The sequence below is a fragment of the Nicotiana sylvestris genome, chromosome 3 (genome assembly GCF_000393655.2).
Source record: "Nicotiana sylvestris chromosome 3, ASM39365v2, whole genome shotgun sequence".
In the NCBI taxonomy this organism is placed as follows: Eukaryota; Viridiplantae; Streptophyta; class Magnoliopsida; order Solanales; family Solanaceae; genus Nicotiana; species Nicotiana sylvestris.
In genome coordinates, this window is record NC_091059.1 from 61,570,408 (window position 1) to 61,588,993 (window position 18,586).

Here is an 18,586-nt window from a genome sequence, read left to right on the forward strand (position 1 = left end):
GATTTTGCTACATGGTGGTATAAATTAGTGTTAGACACTAAAAGATTCTTGGAAACTAATACCTTATTGCAACTAACAGTGTCTATCTTATGACGATTTGGAAGGCTAGGAATGAGTATATTTTTAATTCGATGATCTGCAATGAAAATGAGATTTTATCTAAAGCATTATTTGAGTTTAACGAATTTATGTTAACACTATGAGCGAGGCTTCTGCTAATCCACCATTACTAACTCTTTCTCCAGAAAAAGTATTGATTTATGTGGATGCAGGTCTGGATCCAAAGACTCGCAAAACGAGTATTGGAATGGTAGCCTTAAAGGCTAATGGTGACGTGCTTTATGCCTATGGTAGTCCAATTCCTTTTGTTGGAAAAGTAATAGCTGAAACGTGGGCAATAAGAAAAGCAATTCAACTGGCGGTGAAGTATGGTTGGAAGAATATAGATATCTTATATGATTCCTTAACAATGGTTCAAATGCTTAATGGAAGCAGAGGTCCTTCATGGGAGGTTACTACACTTTGCAAAGATATCTGGGCACTTCAGCAACATCTGAGTAATGTATCTTTTAAATATTTAAAAAGAGGGTTCAATACTTGTAGTCATAAGTTAGCCAAATTTTCTTCCGCGCTACTTAGTGAAGTCTCTTGGTTTGACAACTTTCCTGTCTGGATTGTCACCGAGGCTTCATGTGGTTTTGTACCATTGACTGTTGGGTTTAATTAATGCATGCCTTATTTCCCCGGGAAAAAAAATATTGAAAAATGGAATCATCGTGAACAAACATGGCATTTCTTCTACTCTAATATTGAAAATGGAATCATCGTGAACAAACACGGCATTTCTTCTACTCTAACGTTAACATGGAGCACCAATAGTCTCCTATTCTGGTTTCGGCTTTCGATAACTCTGAATAAACTATTGTTGGTGTTTCGATGACTTTGAATAAACTATCTATGGACAACGATTACCCTATACTGAAATTTGACACCAAATAAAAGTAAGAATAATGTATTGTAACCATGGAGTAAAGCCAACGTGAAATATACATTAGCCAGAGAAATGAATTGAAGGACGAAAAAATGAATTTAGAATAAAGAAATTTCTATAATTTTGCTATCTTTTACCCCAAACTTAAACGATGCAAGCCACTGTAGATGCTCATATTGATGATGCATTACCCTTCACGAGATATAAGGAATAAACAAATGTACCTAACTGATTGTTAGAAGCTATGAAACGTTACAGCTGTATAGAATGGTCATCTTTTCAGTCAACTGAATCAAATCTGTGAGAATTTATCCCCACAAGCTTTGCTTCGGAAAAATCATCAGTCCACTAAATATTCATGTGCTACTCTCTTTCAACAAAACATGCTCTCCTCCCGTGGATCAGCATTTCACAAAACTCACCCCTGTAACAATGTCAACAGAGTTACAAAATCACCACATGGATATGATATTGAAGCTATCCATTTCGAAGAACTCAACAAAAACTATTAGAAATATAAGTCCAACCTGTCATCTCTCAGAAACGGATGCTACTTTCCGAAATATCATGGACTCAGCCGTGCGGATCGCTCTTTGGGATCCAGCAATAGTCACCTTCCTGCAAAACGTGAAAAGTTTTGTTTAAAATGTTTATACTCTCTGTATAGCTCAACCTGTCAAGTGAAACAAAAAAATATGAGGATGTCATACCGGTCAGAAGTACCGGACACGAAATCACCCCTATCTGAAATCTTTATTCTGGCCCCACTAAGCTGCAAGGGAAGCACAGACTTAGCATATATACAAGCAGGGAGCAATTGCAACTCCTTTACACACCTGACTGATCTCCATTATATTCCTTCCATTCTGCCCAAGCACCAACCCTACATGCTCATCTGCAACACCAATAGTCACAGAATTGTCCCTGTCTTCCTGCAACACCATGAAAAGCATCAACACGAGAAAAGAAACTTGATAGAGCTAAAAACAAAAGAATAGTTAGGGATGGCAATAGGGCGGGGCGGGTTTGGCAAAACCCACAAAAATTTCAACATGCCACGCCCCGCATAGTTATTTTTTCAGTTTTGGACCCGCCCCGCCCCACTTTCTTTTTTCTTTAATTTTTTTTCTAAAACAAACTAGTTTGACATTTTATTATTTTATAAAATGGAGAGTTTAATAGAATCATATAAACATAAAACTTAGAGAGTATTACGCTGATTCCAAAATAAATGGGTTACTATCATTTCCTATTAATAATAGGATATCTTGACTTATGAAATATCATTTTGGTGAATATGTCACTGTAGGTTTGAAATGAGAATGCACAGCAGACACAGTAGAAAAGAAATAGGATGGATACGGAACTTGTACATGTAGGTTTAGAGAATAAATTAGAAAAATAGATTTAGAGATTCTTGTAGCTACTACCTGGGAGTTAGCTAACGATTTTGTTCTGGTTTTGTAAGTTTTTTTCCTGGTGATGATGAATAAATTTTTTCTTTCACCAAAAAAGACTTGACAATTGTAAGCACGTGATTTTTGCCCTATATGAGAATTACTCCCAAAAAATTCAAAAATAAAATGATTTTTCTTTGGTGTGCAATTTTGTGATATTTTGTGATATTTTGAATAATTATTTGTATTTGTCTGTGCGTGTTTATTTGCTAAATTAATAAAAAAAATACAAAAATATGTCGCATTTTGTGTGTAGGATTTAATTCTACAATTGTTAGTAATTAAATTTGTTTTACAAAAATTAAAAATTACAAAAAATAGGCATCTTTTGCATTTTTAGCATTTAATGTCCAAATATACAATTTTACGCTTAATTATTACTTAATTGCGCGTTAATTGTTATTGGGAGTTAATTTGCGCTTTTATAACTTAATTTAATTCTTAATAATAAGTTAAGTATTTTTATAATTTAGTTTTTAGAAAAATAAAAGAAGAAAAGAGAGCGAAAATATAAAGAAAGTCGGAATTGGGCCTCTTCTTCGATTTCAGCCCAATCTTCCCTACGACCCAGTCCATTTCGAACTGGGTCGACCCAGTCCATAACCCAACACCCCTATTATCTTACAAGCAACACAAAACAAAAAAAAAGGGAAGAAAACCCTAAAAATGCCTAAACCATCCCCCCCCCTTATTCTCCTTCTTCTTCCTCAAGCTCCCCTCCCTAGCATCAATGGCTGCCCTTGACCCCACTCCCTCACGTCCAAACGCCACTAACAAACAGTTCGTCTGCGTCGTCACTTCATCCTCTTCGTCATTCGTCAAGCTCGAGCTCGAGCTCGACATCCATGGCCCTCGTCGACCACTCGCTTCCATGGCAGCTATTTCCACGTCGACTTCTGCATCTGCTCCATCTCCAAACGACCACAGTCCTTGAAATACCCAGCTCCACCATGTCGACGGACAGCTCGAACAGCTGCTACCTCACCCTCATCGTCTTCATCGAGCCTGAGTTCGACGAGCTTTCGCTTCATCCTCCAGCTCCTCCGCTCCGAGCTACTGTTTCATCTTCTTCGGCTGTTACTTCATCCTCCAGTTCCTCCGTTCCGAGCTGCTGCAACTGCCCGTCGAACCCACGCGGACACCACCCAAACCAGTCCGGCAGTCCCCCGAGCTACTGCTGTCCGCCATAGCCTTCCTCCTCGACGAGCAGCTGTTCGACGTCCAGTCGTCCCCAGCTGTCGCGTCTCCGTTGTCCGTCGACCTCTCATATGGGTCTGTACTGAAACATCGTCGTCCATGGATGCTTTTGCTGCTTCACTTCTGTCGCGCCAACTGCCGATATTGCTTCGTAGGTTCATGTTCGTCGTCGTCTGCTCGTGTTCGTCGTCGTTGGTTCGAGCTTTGGTCGAGGCTCGTCAAGTTCGTTGTTTGTTTGGTCGTTGTTCGTCGTTTCGATCCGGTTAGTAGTTTTTGAGTTTTATTTTTTGTCTGTATTTTGTTTTGATATTTTCGAATCTAAAATCGGCAAATGTTTGTTTTGTTTAGCGTTTGAATTAATTTTTAGTTCATGTTCATGTGTTGTTTGTTAAATTAATTTTTCAGATTTCAAATGAAAGATTAATTAATTGTTTTTCATGTTTATTTCATGTTTGTATTGTTGTTTAAGTGAATATTTGTTGGTTTAATGTTTGTTAGATTCAAATTGAAATTTAATTAATTATTTCTTCAATTTGTTTCATGTTGTTATGAATTTTTCCAGAAAATATTAATGTTGTTTGAATCGTTAGAATCCGTCATGTTTGTTGCTAAAAATAGATTTAATCCATGTTCATCTTTGTTTGAAGTTCATGTGTAAATTCAGTGATTTAATGTGAGATTATGATTGTTTGTGATTTGTTAAGTTCAATTTGAATCATGCATATTGTTGTTTGTATTATTGTCTCTTTGTTCATCCATTAATGGTCTAAATTAACCAGGATTGGTTCCCGATATGGTTGATTTATTTCCATTAATTTGGAGTTTGTGTTGTTCATCATGTTCATGTAAATTGTTGTTGAAGATTGTTGAGAAGTTGGTCATCTTGACTATATTTTGGTTGAGTTATGATTAATTGATGTGTTATAGCTGATGGGTAGTTTGGTAATTTATAGTACTTTCGGGGGTAAAATAGTAATTTGCAATAGGGTCGGAGGGGTAGTTTAGGAATTGTACATTTTGTAATTGTTTATATGAAGCATGGGGGACAAAATGAAATGGGGTGGGTTGTGATATAGTTGTTTAATATAAAGGGGGGACAAGACAAAATTTAGTGGGGGAATCTTGTATTTATTTATGTTAAGCATGGGGGACAAAATATAATGGGGTGGTGTGATATGTTTATTTATTGTAATGGGGATGAGTGGGAAGATAATGGGTTTGGTAGAGAAAATGGGTTGATTTTAATTGATTAAAAGATTTATGGGTTATGGGATATAAGTAGAAGTCTTGAAATCAGATTTTGGGGAGACAGACAGAAATAGAGAAAAAAAAGGAGACAGACAGAGATAGAGAGAAAAAAAAAAGGAGAAAAAAAAATTTAAGAGAGAAAGCTCCGGAAAAAAAATACTAAGACTTTAGAAAAACAAAAAGAAAAACATTCTGGAAATTCAAAAGAAGAAGAATATACACCTGATATATAGTCCAAATATTCTGAGATACGGATTGAGAAATTAAGGGTTAAACACTAACTAGTCTTTCAAAAATCTGAAAAGTTTCCCTTTGCTTCTGTCCGTTGGTTGTTGTTGTTTCCGGATTTTGTCTTGATTTTAAAATCTGTCACTAAGTTTCTCGTCGCTGGTTGTTACTAGTTGCTGGGATTGCTGTTGTTGTATGCTACTGAATTTCTGCTGATCTCTCACTTTTCTTTTGCTTCCAATATCAGGTACACAACTGACACGCTGATTATTGTAAACTGAAACAGGAAGCATGAATACGAAAAATGAAGAATTGAAGTTCTAAATTTATTTTGAATTATATTCTTAATTTTATTTGTATATATAAATTATTTAGCTTACAAAAATCGGAATCATGTAGCTATTTAATGTATATATAGTGGAACATCCAACGATAGCTTAACGGATGAACTATCTATATATTGCTTAAAAATAAATAAATGGTGTAGTAACTCCGTCTAAGTTAAAAATCAAACGAATTGACCATTTCGGAACTTGTAAGAAAATTGTTTAGTTAAATAATATTGGTTAATTCCAGCATGTAATTGTTTTAGGATTAAAATTAGATTGCCAAGTAAATAAATAAATGGTGTAGTAACTCCGTCTAAGTTAAAAATCAAACGAATAGACCATTTCGGAACTTGTAAGAAAATTGTTTAGTTAAATAATATTGGTTAATTCCAGCATGTAATTGTTTTAGGATTAAAATTAGATTGCCAAGTTTTTTTTTAATTTGACAAACTGAGAACATGCCTAGTATAATATAATTAGGTAGTAATACGTGAGCCTGTGCCCGTATTGGCAACGGACTGCCTTCCTTGTATCATTTTTTCAGAATTTACGAATCATATTCGAAACTCAACTATAACAACTCAAGCATGTAAATAAATTAAGACCTTTTCTCTTTCATTTTTGTAGAGACAATTTTAATAGAAAATGTAGGCACTTTAGGATTATCCTGATAAAAATAAATGAGATGAGCCTCGCCAAATAAAACGCACAAATTGCGGGGCCCTCGATAAATGTTTAATTAAAATTACTTAGACTTCGGGATGAGCCGTTTAGCAAAATTCCACGGCCTTACCCAGAAATAATAATACGATAATTGCTTCAGGCGTGCATTTTAATAATCTTACCTTCTTAAATTCGGGTGCGCATTTATGTGACCCAAATCCAAATCTCAACGGAGTCGGAATGTATTAACAACCATGGGCGCATTGATTGTGACATGGTTCGAAATGCATTTTTACAATGTTGCAATTCCATAAAAAATAAATAATAATAAAAGCGGTTTTAAACTTAATGAAAGCACATAAGTAATAACATGTAATAAATCAGATATCTAGCCATTATAACAATTTAAGCGACCGTGCTAGAACCACGGGATTCGAGGGTGCCTAACACCTTCCCTCGGGTCAACAGAATTCCTTACTTAGAATTTCTGGTTCGCAGACTTCATTTGGAAAGTCGAATATTTTCCTCGATTTGGGATTCAAGATAAACCGGTGACTTGGGACACCAAAAGCCAAACCTTTCCCAAGTGGCGACTCTGAATTAAATAAATAATCTCATTTCGAATATTGTCACTTAAATTGGAAAAACTCCCTCGCGCATTCAACCCTTCGGGGCGGGCGCGCAAAAAGGAGGTGTGACAACAATCATGTAACTAAGAAACATTGAGATAAAATTCCATTATAAATAGCCAAATGCTTTCGAAGAACCAGCAAATACATACCTCCACTATAAAGAAATGGAATTCACTTATATATAGCATCCTTATAAGTTATAATGTTATAAGATTGTAAGTTGAGCTGGCTGAATCAGAATTAATAGAGGTTAAATAACAAATCTTAAAATTCAAACAAATTAAACTAAAAAGTCTTACATGTTACTAATAACTTGTAAATAACCACTGGTTAATTATAAATCAAAATAGTATTCGTGCTAGTGAAGAAGAATGTGAAATTGTAGTTGAAATAATTGCTTTGTTTCAAAAAAAAGATAAAATTCAAAGTTGTCCCGCATTGAACCCGCATTGAACCCGCAACTCGCGCCGCCCCGCTTTAAAAATTTTAAAAATTGTTTTAACCCGCCCCACCCCGCACCCGCATAAGAGTAAACCTGCCCCACCCCGCACCCGCCCCATTGCCATCCCTAAGAATAGTAGAACCACAATTAGAAACAGAATAAGATATAAAGCTGACAGAAGAAAGGTAGCTGACTTTTTGGTGAAAGCAGAATTGCATAAAAAAGTCCTAATGGAATGGGGAATAGACCTTGTTCTGATATCTGTTATTTGTAAATCTCCCTCCAATTCCATTTGGTGGTCCATAGTTCATTCCCACGTAAACTGCTAAGGAAAAGGAAGATTTTAGATTCTGAAATCAAGAAAAAAAAAAAGGCAGTCCGGTGCACTAAGCTCCCGCTATGCGCGGGGTCCGGGGAAGGGCCGGACCACAAGGGTCTATTGTACGCAGCCTTACCCTGAGAATAGATTCTCAGTATAGATTCTGAAATCAGATACTGAGAATTAAGACAGATTGAATTTCTCAAATTTTGAATACTTCAATCCAATAACCACTTAATATTTTTAGAATGTAAAGTAATAAGCAAGGATTTAGTCACTAGATGACCATATGAAATCAAAAACCATTTGCATAATGCTGCACCAAGTCAACCACTAGTCTACTACAGTAATTTCCTGAACAATACACCTGGTAGAGCTAGGGAAAACATCATTTAAGAGGCTGGATCATCATTATCTTAGAAAGCCCTACGAAGAAGAAACAAGCGTTGTTCCCTTATCCATGCATCCATTCTATTTAACCTGAAATCCTCTCGGACACCACCAGATTGCCACATTTGGTTATTAAGCAAGAACAAGAACTGCTTATCCCTAGGAGAACTAAGCTTAAGTCTAAGATCTCAGGGTAGTCATTCAAAAAAGAAATGATAAAGACATAAGAGCAGATCTTATCCTTATCCATGCTGACAATCACTTAAGTGGAAGTATTCCTAATTAGTTTTTTTTAATCTCTATAGTGGAAGATTTCCTAATTAGTTATAATTGACGCATACCTGCATATGGAAATGGAGCAATGATAGATTGTATATAATGACGGTCTTCTGCCAACTTATATAGAATCAATTCAATAGCTCGCATCTGCTCCCCAAGAGTTCCAGTCACTATTACTAACCTATCATGCAGTCCTGGAAAATTGTTATCCTGAGGAGATATTTTTATGCCAGCCCGTGAGTCTTCAATAAATGATCTGTAATATAAAAAGCATCTACAATCAAAACCAATGATTTCTTTACAGCCAATATTACCAAAAGCTAGAAACTAACAACTTGTTAAAGAACTCCGCTGGTATATTTAACTGCAAGATAGACAGTTCATATGAACCTTCATCCTGTCATAAAAAACTTTATCAATAATTATATTCCCGTGATCTACTGATGGGCAATGATCTTTGTCCTAACCTTTCTAGTTGCCCCATTATGTCTTTGGTTCGTCATCTGTGTAGGGGACAGGGACCTACGCAATAGAAACATTAGCTTTTGAATAACGCATGGCCTTATACTTGCAGATTTGCACCTGATTTATATGTGACAGCTATTCTTATCTTAACTTTTCATGTTCTGAGCAACCTCTGAAGAAAAAGCACTAGCTTTCATGGAGGAAATAAGGCATATCAATCAAGTATGACTAAACTCCAAAATAGTTGAGGCGATTATTGGATCACCTATATCCACTCCACTTAATTCAACTCCATTTCAATTGAGAAAAGAAAAGACAAAAAAGGGTTAAATGCTGTAAGCAGATGAGCTTTTCAAATTAGACTATGTGCTTCGTTCAAAGTCAAAAGCCCGCCTAATTCTAATTGATCCTGTTTTTTTTTTTAAAAAAATCTAGCAGGTTCCTGGTTGTCCAGAATTCCTTCAATTTTTTGTTAGGACTTTTCGAATTTTATTTTTTTGCGCTTGTAGTGACTCTCCAGTGAAAAGGCGTGAGACGCTGGTCATGGTGGGTCTGAGGAGAGGGAGAGGTAGGCCTAAGAAGTATTGGGAAGAAGAGATTAGGTAGGACATGGCACATTTGCAACTTACCGAGGACATGCCTCTTGATAGGAGGGCGTGGAGGTCAATAACTAGCGTAGAAGGCTAGTAGGTAGTCGAACGTATCCCTTTCTCATACCTTTGGTGTCACATATTCTTCTCGTACTTTCTTATACTTAGATTTCTATTACCAGTTGTTTCTTTCGTCTTGGTTATCTTATTACCTTGTTGTTGTTGTTACTGCTTCTTTTTCATAGTTTCATTGTATTTCTTTTCAATAATGTTGTGACGATGTTTTTCTTGAGCCGACGGTCTACTAGAAACAGCCTCTCTACCTTCACAAAGGTAGGGGTCGGGTTTGTGTACACACTACCTTCCCCAGGCCCCACGTGTGGTATTATACTGGGTTAGTTAATGTTGTTGCGTTTGTAGTGACTCTGGATCTCCCTACTTTACCTGTTTACCATATCAATGCCATTTCTAACTTTGGACTTAAGTAAAGATGAGCGTTTTGTCTCCAATAAATGACACAAAAGCATGACCCCCCCCCCAAAGCAAGCATATATACAATGAGAACACGAGATTTGGATTTTCCTCGCCATTAACCCTATATGGAATCGCAGGTGGACTCTTCTTTGCCTTTGGGCTCCTCATACCTACCACACGATGAGCAATGAGAATTAGTTATAACTCTAAAACTGCCACCAGAACTAGCAGGTATTAAGTAGAAAAAAGACAAATATGCTCAAATCTTTCTTTTAGGCCAATAAAGGAGTTGATGGATCGGCTCCATTCTTAATATCTCTCAATTACTACTCCACGTTTTACTTTCTAAAAGTTTTAAAGAAAAACAAACTCCTCACTCCTCTTTTTACTTCCTCTCCTACTCTACCACTTTCACCCCAGATAACAACAAAAATCTTTTCTTTTTTGTTCTTTTTAACTCAGAGGCATGGACTTTTCTTCCACTAGTAAAGCAGAACGGCACAATCTTCTCACCTGTGCCAGAATGAAAAAGGCACCATATCATAGTTTTACTCTTCAGCTAAAACTCATGCTGACAGAAATCTCTCGACCTTTGGAAGACCATAAAAATCCCCACCTTCCTATAGAAATGGTTTTTGTTATGTCTTCTGAAAAGGTGTTGTTTCTACATTATTCTATTTCCAAATATTAAGTATCACGTGTTCTTTGATAATCTTATCTGCTATCAAAGAAAATTTTCACAGTTATCTTAGAAATAGAAAGCAATCATATAGGCTATATTCTTCTTAATAAGTAACATAGAGGCTATATAACGTCATCAAAATATCAGCAGGGTGTATCTGTGATGGTTTACCAGAAAATACACACAAAAATTTGTATTAACCAGGAAACTAACACCGATCAAATAAAATGCACATCATCTGTTTGGATGCAAGCCTAACCCATCTATGTAGAAGAAAGACTTTTCCAATGGCTAAAACCAATTGCATTCTTAATAGAATCACAAATTGGAATCCAGCAGCAAAACTACAGTTTTTGCTGAAAGACATATATGTACACACACACAAAGTGAAAGTCCTGAATACAACAACAACTATGCCACAATCCCAAGCAAGTTGGGGTCAGCAAAATAGTCCCAAGTCTAAAACATATTTTTGTTTGTAACAAAAAATAATCACTTAAGAAAATGATAGAACGTATACTTTAATCCTTAATAACTATGCAACAAGAAATCTTTTCCTACAGCACCCTAAACAGTCTGTCTACATGGACTACAATCCCCCTTTTAGCTTAATACAAGAGAAGGTGACTGAATATATTTTTTTCCGGATAGGTAAGAGAAGGTGACTGAATTTACTGATCACATTTATCTTCAATCACAAACAAACAATAACAACCCAGTGTGATCCCACAAGTGGGGTCTGGGGAGGGTAGGAAGTACGCAGCCTTACCCCTACCCTGGAAGGGCAGAGAGACTGTTTCCGATAGATCCTCGGCTACAGAAGGTGAGAGAAGCCCTGGTAGCAAGTAATAGCAAAACAATAATTAAAAAACTAAATCGGGGATAGCAACAGGTAATATAAAAGGGGTACTGATAACAAGTAGCAGCAAGATAACATATTCAGAAAACTAATTCCAAGGCAGCAGACGAGAATATGAATGAAGTACAGCTAGCAAACTACGGGATTACCAATGGCAAGTAACAACGAAACGAGACATGCGAATATAGAAAACTAAGGAAAAAAAGGGCACCGAACTAGCGCTAATACTATCGAGCTAGAGAAGATAAAGGGAGATGCACGACTACCTACTAACCTTCTACCCTAATCTTCAACCTCCACACCCTTCTATCTAGAGTCATGTCCTCGGTTAGCTCAAGTAGCGCCATGTCCCGCCTGATCACCTCTCCCCAAGACTTCTTTGGCCTACCTCTACCCTTCCTCACACCTCCAAAGGCCAACCCCTCACATCTCATGACAGGGGCATCTGCGCTTCTCCTCTTAACATGTCCGAACCACCTCAACCTTGCCTCACAAATCTTTGCCTCCACAGGGGCCACTCTCACCTTGTCTCGAACAACTTCATTCCTAATTCTATCCAACCTAGTATGCCCACACATCCATCTCAACATCCTCATTTCCGCTACCCTCATCTACTGGACATGAGAGGTTTTGACTGGCCAACACTCTGCCCCATACAACATAGTCGGTCTAACAACTACCTTGTAGAGCTTACCCTTAAGTCTCAACGGCACATTCTTATCACACAAGACACCGGAAGCGAGCCTCCACTTCATCCACCCTGCTCCGATACGGTGTGTGACATCCTCATCTATCTCCCCATCCTCCTGAATTATAGATCCCAGATACTTGAAACTCTCTCTCCTGACAATGACTTGTGTATCGAGTTTCACATCCCCGTCCGCCTCCTGGGTAACACCACTGAACTTGCACTCCAAGTATTCTGTCTTGCTCCTGCTCAACCTGAAACCATTAGACTCCAGGGTATGTCTCCAGACCTCCAGCCTCTCGTTAACGCCACCTCACGCCTCATCAATCAGGACTATGTCATCCGCAAATAGCAAGCACCAAGGCACCTCCCCCTGAATGTGACGTGTCAAAGAATCCAACGCCAGGGAAAACAAAAACGGGCTAAGTGTTGATCCCTGATGCAACCCCATCTCAACCGGAAAGTAATCAGAGTCTCCACACCTGCTGTCCTAACTCGTGTCTTAGCTCCATCATACATGTCCTGAATCACTCTAATATACGCTACAAGCACTCCTCTAGCCTTCAAACATTCCATAAAACCTCTCTGGGGACTCTGTCATAGGCCTTCTCCAGGTCAATGAACACCATGTGCAAATCCTTCTTCACCGCCCCAAACTGCTCCACCAATCTCCTCACAATATGAATGGCCTCAGTGGTCGACCGTCCCGGCATGAAACCAAACTGGTTCTCGAAAATGGACACACACCTCCTCAACCTCCCTTCAATCACCCTCTCCCACACTTTCATCGTATGGCTTAACAACTTGATACCCCTATAGTTGTTGCAGTTTTGGACATCCCTCTTATTCTTGTATAGCGAGATCATCGTACTCTGTCTCCATTCTTCGGGCATTTTCTTTGTCCTAAAAATGACGTTAAACAACCCAGCAAGTCATTCCAAGCCCTCCTTACCCACGCTCTTCCAGAATTCCACTGGGATCTCGTCCGGCCCCGTCGCTCTACCCCTACTCATCCTGCGCATAGCCCCTACAACCTCCCCCACTCGTATACGTCTACAGTACCCAAAATCTCGTCGCCGCTCCGAGTGCTCCAACTCCCCCAGCACAATGCCCCTACCTCCATCTTCATTCAAGAGCCTATGAAAGTAAGACTGTCATCTCTGCCTAATCTGTGCGCCCTCCAATAAAACTCTTCCCTCCTAATCTTTTATGCATCTCACTTGGTCCAGATCTCGGGCCTTCCGCTCCCTCACCTTCGCTAGTTTGTACAACTTCCTGTCCCCGCCTTTATCCCCAATTTATCTTCAATCACAAGTGACAAAAATAACCATATCCATTAATGCCTAAGTAAGGTTAAAGCTGCGGTTTGCATCCATATAGCATCCCCCCACACTCTTTCCCCCTTTTTGGTTGATCAGTTAATCTGTGTTCATAGGACTTTGTTGAATTGTATAGGAAATTGATGAAACAGATAGAAAGAGAACCTAATAGGGTAAAATAGCAAAAGCTCAACTTCTAGAAACTATTCCCATACTACTCCCAAATGTCACATTGAGGGCAATCATGGTCTAGGACAGGATATCGTAATATTAACCCAGAGAATTTAGCTATGGAGACTTAATCTAGAAAACAAATATAGAAAAAAGAAGTTTAACGATTCATATTGGAAGAAGGAACTTAGTCGCTTGAACATGCATTGAAGCAAAGCTTCTATTTGCATGTGTGATATTATATCAAGGGGTAATAAGTTGCTATTCATTATTCAATGGATGCATGGACTCAAGCAATTAATCATTGTGCCAATCAGAAACCAAAGACAAATGAACACTTTCATTTCAAGAGAATCACTCCAGCACATGGCAACATGCAATTTTTGCCATAAACTCTGAGAAGAACAACTACTACTACGCCTCAAACAAGTTGGTGTCGGCTATATGAATCCTCGCTTCTATCATTAAGACAAATTCATATCATCATTATTCCAAATAAAATAAAAGTGAGTGAAAATTACAGCAAAAAGTATTTCAATACATTATGTCATTTAGGTACATCACGATGATGATGATGATGATAATAATAATAATAATAATAATAATAATAATAATAATTTATTTTGATAAGCATCATGATGATAAGCATCACGAGTGAAAATTACAGCAAAAAGTATTTCAATTAAGATAAGAACATGAAACTCAGGTGTGTTTCTAAGAGCAATACGCAAAATGCAAATGCTTATGAGATACGAATCTAGTAAGAACTCATACTTTATAGTGGCTCCTCCCTTCCCAATAATTCCACCACAAGAGCTGTTGGGCACAACTAGTCTAACTTTTGACCGCACGTCATCACCATCTTCAGCATAAAACTGACTCAAGAAAGAGACAGTATTTCAATCACTATGTCGATAAATGAACGGAGAATGGGATTCAAGATAGCTTATTACCTCATCTATCAATTTACCAAGAATAAGTTCAACTGCCTTGAGTATATTATCCACAAGCCCAGATACCATTATAACCCTATCTGACGTACCAGGGAAAAACTCAAAGTTGCGTGACAACTGAACTCTTGCCCCAGAACGGGACTGAAACTCGGTGATTGTTGAGCCACCTTTTCCAATAATTAAACCGGCTTCAGTATTTGATAGAAGAAACTTGATATAAGTTTTCTCCTCCTCGTGGTATGGAACATCAGAGTGAGAAGGAAATAAGAGACAACACGAAATAAAGTAGCCCTAAATTTGATATTGTAAGTTAGTGAGCAGAAGATATAGTGACAACACAGGCTACTAATCAAAATTAAAATCATGATTTTGAACAAACAAATTAAAAAGATAACAAGCAAACATGATGCTCGTGAAATCGCAAAGGTATTAAACAAAGTGCTATACCTATGTGTCTGTCTCATGACATCAAGCAGCTTTTCAAATATAAATCCTTAGTAATGAAAACAAAATCTGGCACCTCATTTCCCATCTTCCTAAATCAGCCAAATAAAAAGCAAGGGAAAGTACCAAAATCGATGCAATACAGGATAATATTGTCAACTATACAAAGTGGGAAAAGCATAAAGTTCTGTTGGGCTTAAAGTGCAATTAAAGCGCCCACTTTAACCAAGGAAAGCGAAAACGCAATAACAGAAAAAGGTAACTCAACACAAACAAAAACTTAAATGGAGAAAGAAACTTTAAATTTTCTAGTCTAAAGCAAATATTGCAAAAATCATGCATTTATTGCTTTCAAACTATGAGTAATCAGCTAAGTAATGCTTTTGCACATATATGGAGCGTCATCACCCTTATAGTCCAGTTGATAGATGGTAATAATCATACTTTGTTAGCCCAAACATGAGTAATGTTACGCGGCACGTTCCTGAGATTCCTTGGAAGGGCGACGTAAGGCTAAGCAACTGATATCAGTGCAGTTACTATCCGCCAACTCAGGTCCCCAGGTCCCCTCCGTATGCTGGACGAGATTGTCAGAGCCGTATGGGAAAACTAATGTCAAGAGCAATTGAGAGAACATAAATGAGAATTGAGAATGAAAGAAAGCTTGATTGTATTAATGAAAGCTATTACAGAAAAGCGAGAATTATTTGCTTGCTAGAAAGTTTGATCGTTGATCCCCCCTAATAGTGCTTAAAAAAAATAAACCAAAGTTACAAGACTTGACCTAACTAAGCTAGAGGAACATAATGGAAGTACATGAAATAAAACTACTCTATATTTACAATGAAAAGGACTTAGTTTTCTACAAGGTAGAAACAGGTTCGTTGTCAGCAACCTTGTCTTTGGCATCACGGTGTGCGCGCACGGCGTTGTTGGCATCTGCTTGCGGCTAGGCGCTAGCGAGGGCTATCGGTGGGGAAACAGAGGCACATGCGCGCTTGTCACTTGTGGCAGCCAAGACCACGGCGCCGTCCATGGCGCTAGGCGTTGGGAGGCTTGCTAGGACGACATGGGGCGCGTCCAAGGGGTCATGGAGCATGGCTGGAAAGCTGCCCATGACAGTAATCATGATTTTTTTTAGGTCAACTAACATTGGGCAGTCTTATAATGCCTGTAAAAGCTTTAGATATTGTAATAAAGCCCTAAAGTGACCTAATGTTATTGGAGCTTAGACTTGACTTAGAGCAAATATAAACTTGCCTACTCGCTCCCGCATCAATCTCCCCTCGATGGAATGGAGAGGATTTTGCCTCAAATTTGGATTTAATTATATACATGTTAGGGTAAGAGATGTTCGACATCCAAAGTGATGAGACACCGTATACTCCTTGGCGCTCCAGCTTGTAGTGTTGCTACAAAAAAATTGAGCACTCTAAAAGGCCCTTTAAATCGAGGCTTTAGTTCTGAATTGTGCTTGGACAGAATGCCTCGTTCCTAAGGTACAGCCACAAAGAGTCCCTAGGCGCACACTTGCAATTCTCCAACTCAAAAACAAAGCTTCTTCATGTTCTGAGCAAATTCAAAATGTGGTAGAACTAAGTCTCATTTTCTGATACTCTTCTTAACCATGTTTGTCAATGGTTACCGAACGTAGTCTTCAAAAAGTGACTTGTATATTTTAAGTCACAACCTAAAGTTGTTATCTTTACAACTTCATGAAGTTTGTCCGCCTCCTTGGAAGAATGATAAGAAAATAAGAGGCATTGTGAATGGTATTACATCGACTCAAGAGTGCTAATTTAGAAAATCGACAGCTAACTAGCATTATTAATTCTTTTTGTTCCAAGGAGCCCACCAGTACAAATCCATGCTAACATCATTCCAAGGATTAATAGATGTGCACACATGCCCGATTGGTGATGGCTCTTGGATTTGTGACAAACAATGCATCTCTCCACAATGAGTTGAACATATTGAGCCACTTTGAGCCAAAAGAAGTGTTCTTGAACCTGCTAAGCGTTTTCGTTACACCAAAAGGTCCAGCTAACCTTTCAGTGTGCTTTTCTCGCGACATGCTATAGTCTTGTTGTTTATCATGAATTGCTGATATTGATCCCGAAAAAAGACAGTAGTTGGTAGATACAGCTAGGCCATGAACAGCCAACCATCACAGTGTAAAAATTGGATAGGTTCGATCGATAGTCACTGGGGCCTCCTAAAACGATCTACTAAATTCATTGAGTTGTTCCAAGGGATCAAAACGGCTAGATATTAGTTTTTTTATAAGTATATCTAGAGACGTAATTTACATCTTTTTTTGAGACGTAATTCGCATATTTGGAACCAAACATTAGGTCATGAACTATCCCAAAAACCACCAAAATTCATCCTTAGGTTTTAAAATCACACATATAAGCTAAAAAACCTGCTCACATACTGATTTTCACACTGTCGTATAGAACGTCGGATCAACAATGTAAAACGGCATTATCATAAAATTCAAATACGGAACAACAAAAGATAGCAGATCTGAAGCATCCAGTTGTTAAAAATATGCGCAAAAAAAAAGAGAGAATAAAAACAGAGATGATTACCTGAATGAGGAGGCAGCGATTGGCGAGGCGAAGATTGGTCCTGAAGACCTTCAGTAGAGGAATTGTAGTTAGATTCTGTCCCTTCCGTTGCCATTATCAGTGTTTCTGCGTGAATAGAGAAGCGAGTTAAAGCATTCGCATCAGAAGCTGAAGAAGTGTGGGGGGGGGGGGGGGTTCTAATTCAGAAGAGGAGGAAATGGACAGCGACTGAAAAACGTCTGTGCCTTCTTTTCCTTTTTTTACTCTTTCGTCTATCTTACACTCTATCCTTTTTTTACTATTGGATACATTGTATTATTTATTATTATTAAATAATATTTTGTTATTTGATTTGACTGTATCGTATTCATTAGTACTAATAAATTTATTAAAATATTCTCAATTATTTAATAACAAAATATTAAACTATGGGGTTCTAATTCAGAAGAGAAGGAAATGGATAGCGACCGAAACAAATAGGATGAAGGCTTCTTCAAAAGAGGAAACTTATGTGCCTTCTTTTCCTTTTTTTTACTCTTTCGTCTATCTTACACTTTATTTGGATTATTGTTCCCTATCGCTTTATAATGTATTGTATTATATTATATCGTATTGTATCGTATCGTTTTATGAATATAATGTTTGGATAGATTGTATTGTTTGTTATTATCAAATAATATTTTGTTGTTTGATTTGACTTTATCGTAATGTACTGTAACTGATAAGTTTACTAAAATACCTTCAATTGTTTAAATATTAAATTTATCAAAAAACTATGCATAAAAATAGTTTTAAAAAATAAAATAGAAGAAGGCAAAATACCTTAAGAAAGCAGAACAAAGGAGCGAGACAGAAGAAGGCAAACCAAATGAGCACAACCAAGTAGAATTGAGTTAAATGCAAACTAGGAAGAAAAAATAAAACAAAAGGCGTCAAAACACCTTTAACGTTGGCGGCAGAAGTTCTTAAAAAAATAAAGTAGGTCATGGGTTGGAGATTTGAAGTTAAAATAGCAAAAAAAGCTAAAGGATAAATAGAATTGTGGAGTAATAAGTTAGGGCATAATTGGAAGAAAAATAGGAAACAATCCCACCACACCAAATCGATTGTTTCAAAAAAGAGGACTTTTCATTGTTCCGGAACAATGGATTTAACAATACAATACAATCAATTTTAATGAAACAATCAAAACA

General features: G+C 37.7%; 1 protein-coding gene across 5 annotated transcripts; it reads right to left on the reverse strand.

Annotated features, from left to right (window-relative positions):
* Positions 1 to 1,122: 1,122 nt before the first annotated feature.
* On the reverse strand, positions 1,123 to 17,679 carry LOC104244717 (protein BTR1-like). Of its 5 annotated transcripts, XM_070170795.1 has the most exons (10): positions 17,415 to 17,504; positions 14,824 to 15,429; positions 14,377 to 14,543; positions 14,198 to 14,298; positions 8,238 to 8,431; positions 7,436 to 7,512; positions 1,828 to 1,923; positions 1,702 to 1,763; positions 1,519 to 1,609; positions 1,123 to 1,415 (listed from the first exon to the last, which is right to left on the reverse strand). In XM_070170795.1, the coding sequence occupies exons 3-9, from the start codon at positions 14,443 to 14,445 to the stop codon at positions 1,522 to 1,524; spliced, it is 687 nt and encodes a 228-aa protein (XP_070026896.1). In that variant the 5' UTR covers positions 14,446 to 14,543; positions 14,824 to 15,429; positions 17,415 to 17,504; the 3' UTR covers positions 1,123 to 1,415; positions 1,519 to 1,521. The 5 variants fall into 5 exon arrangements, with proteins under 5 accessions (XP_070026896.1, XP_070026892.1, XP_070026894.1 ...); XM_070170791.1 differs by lacking the exon at positions 14,824 to 15,429 and having other exon boundaries at positions 14,377 to 14,564; positions 17,415 to 17,679; XM_070170793.1 differs by lacking the exon at positions 14,824 to 15,429 and having other exon boundaries at positions 17,415 to 17,677.
* Positions 17,680 to 18,586: the final 907 nt, after the last annotated feature.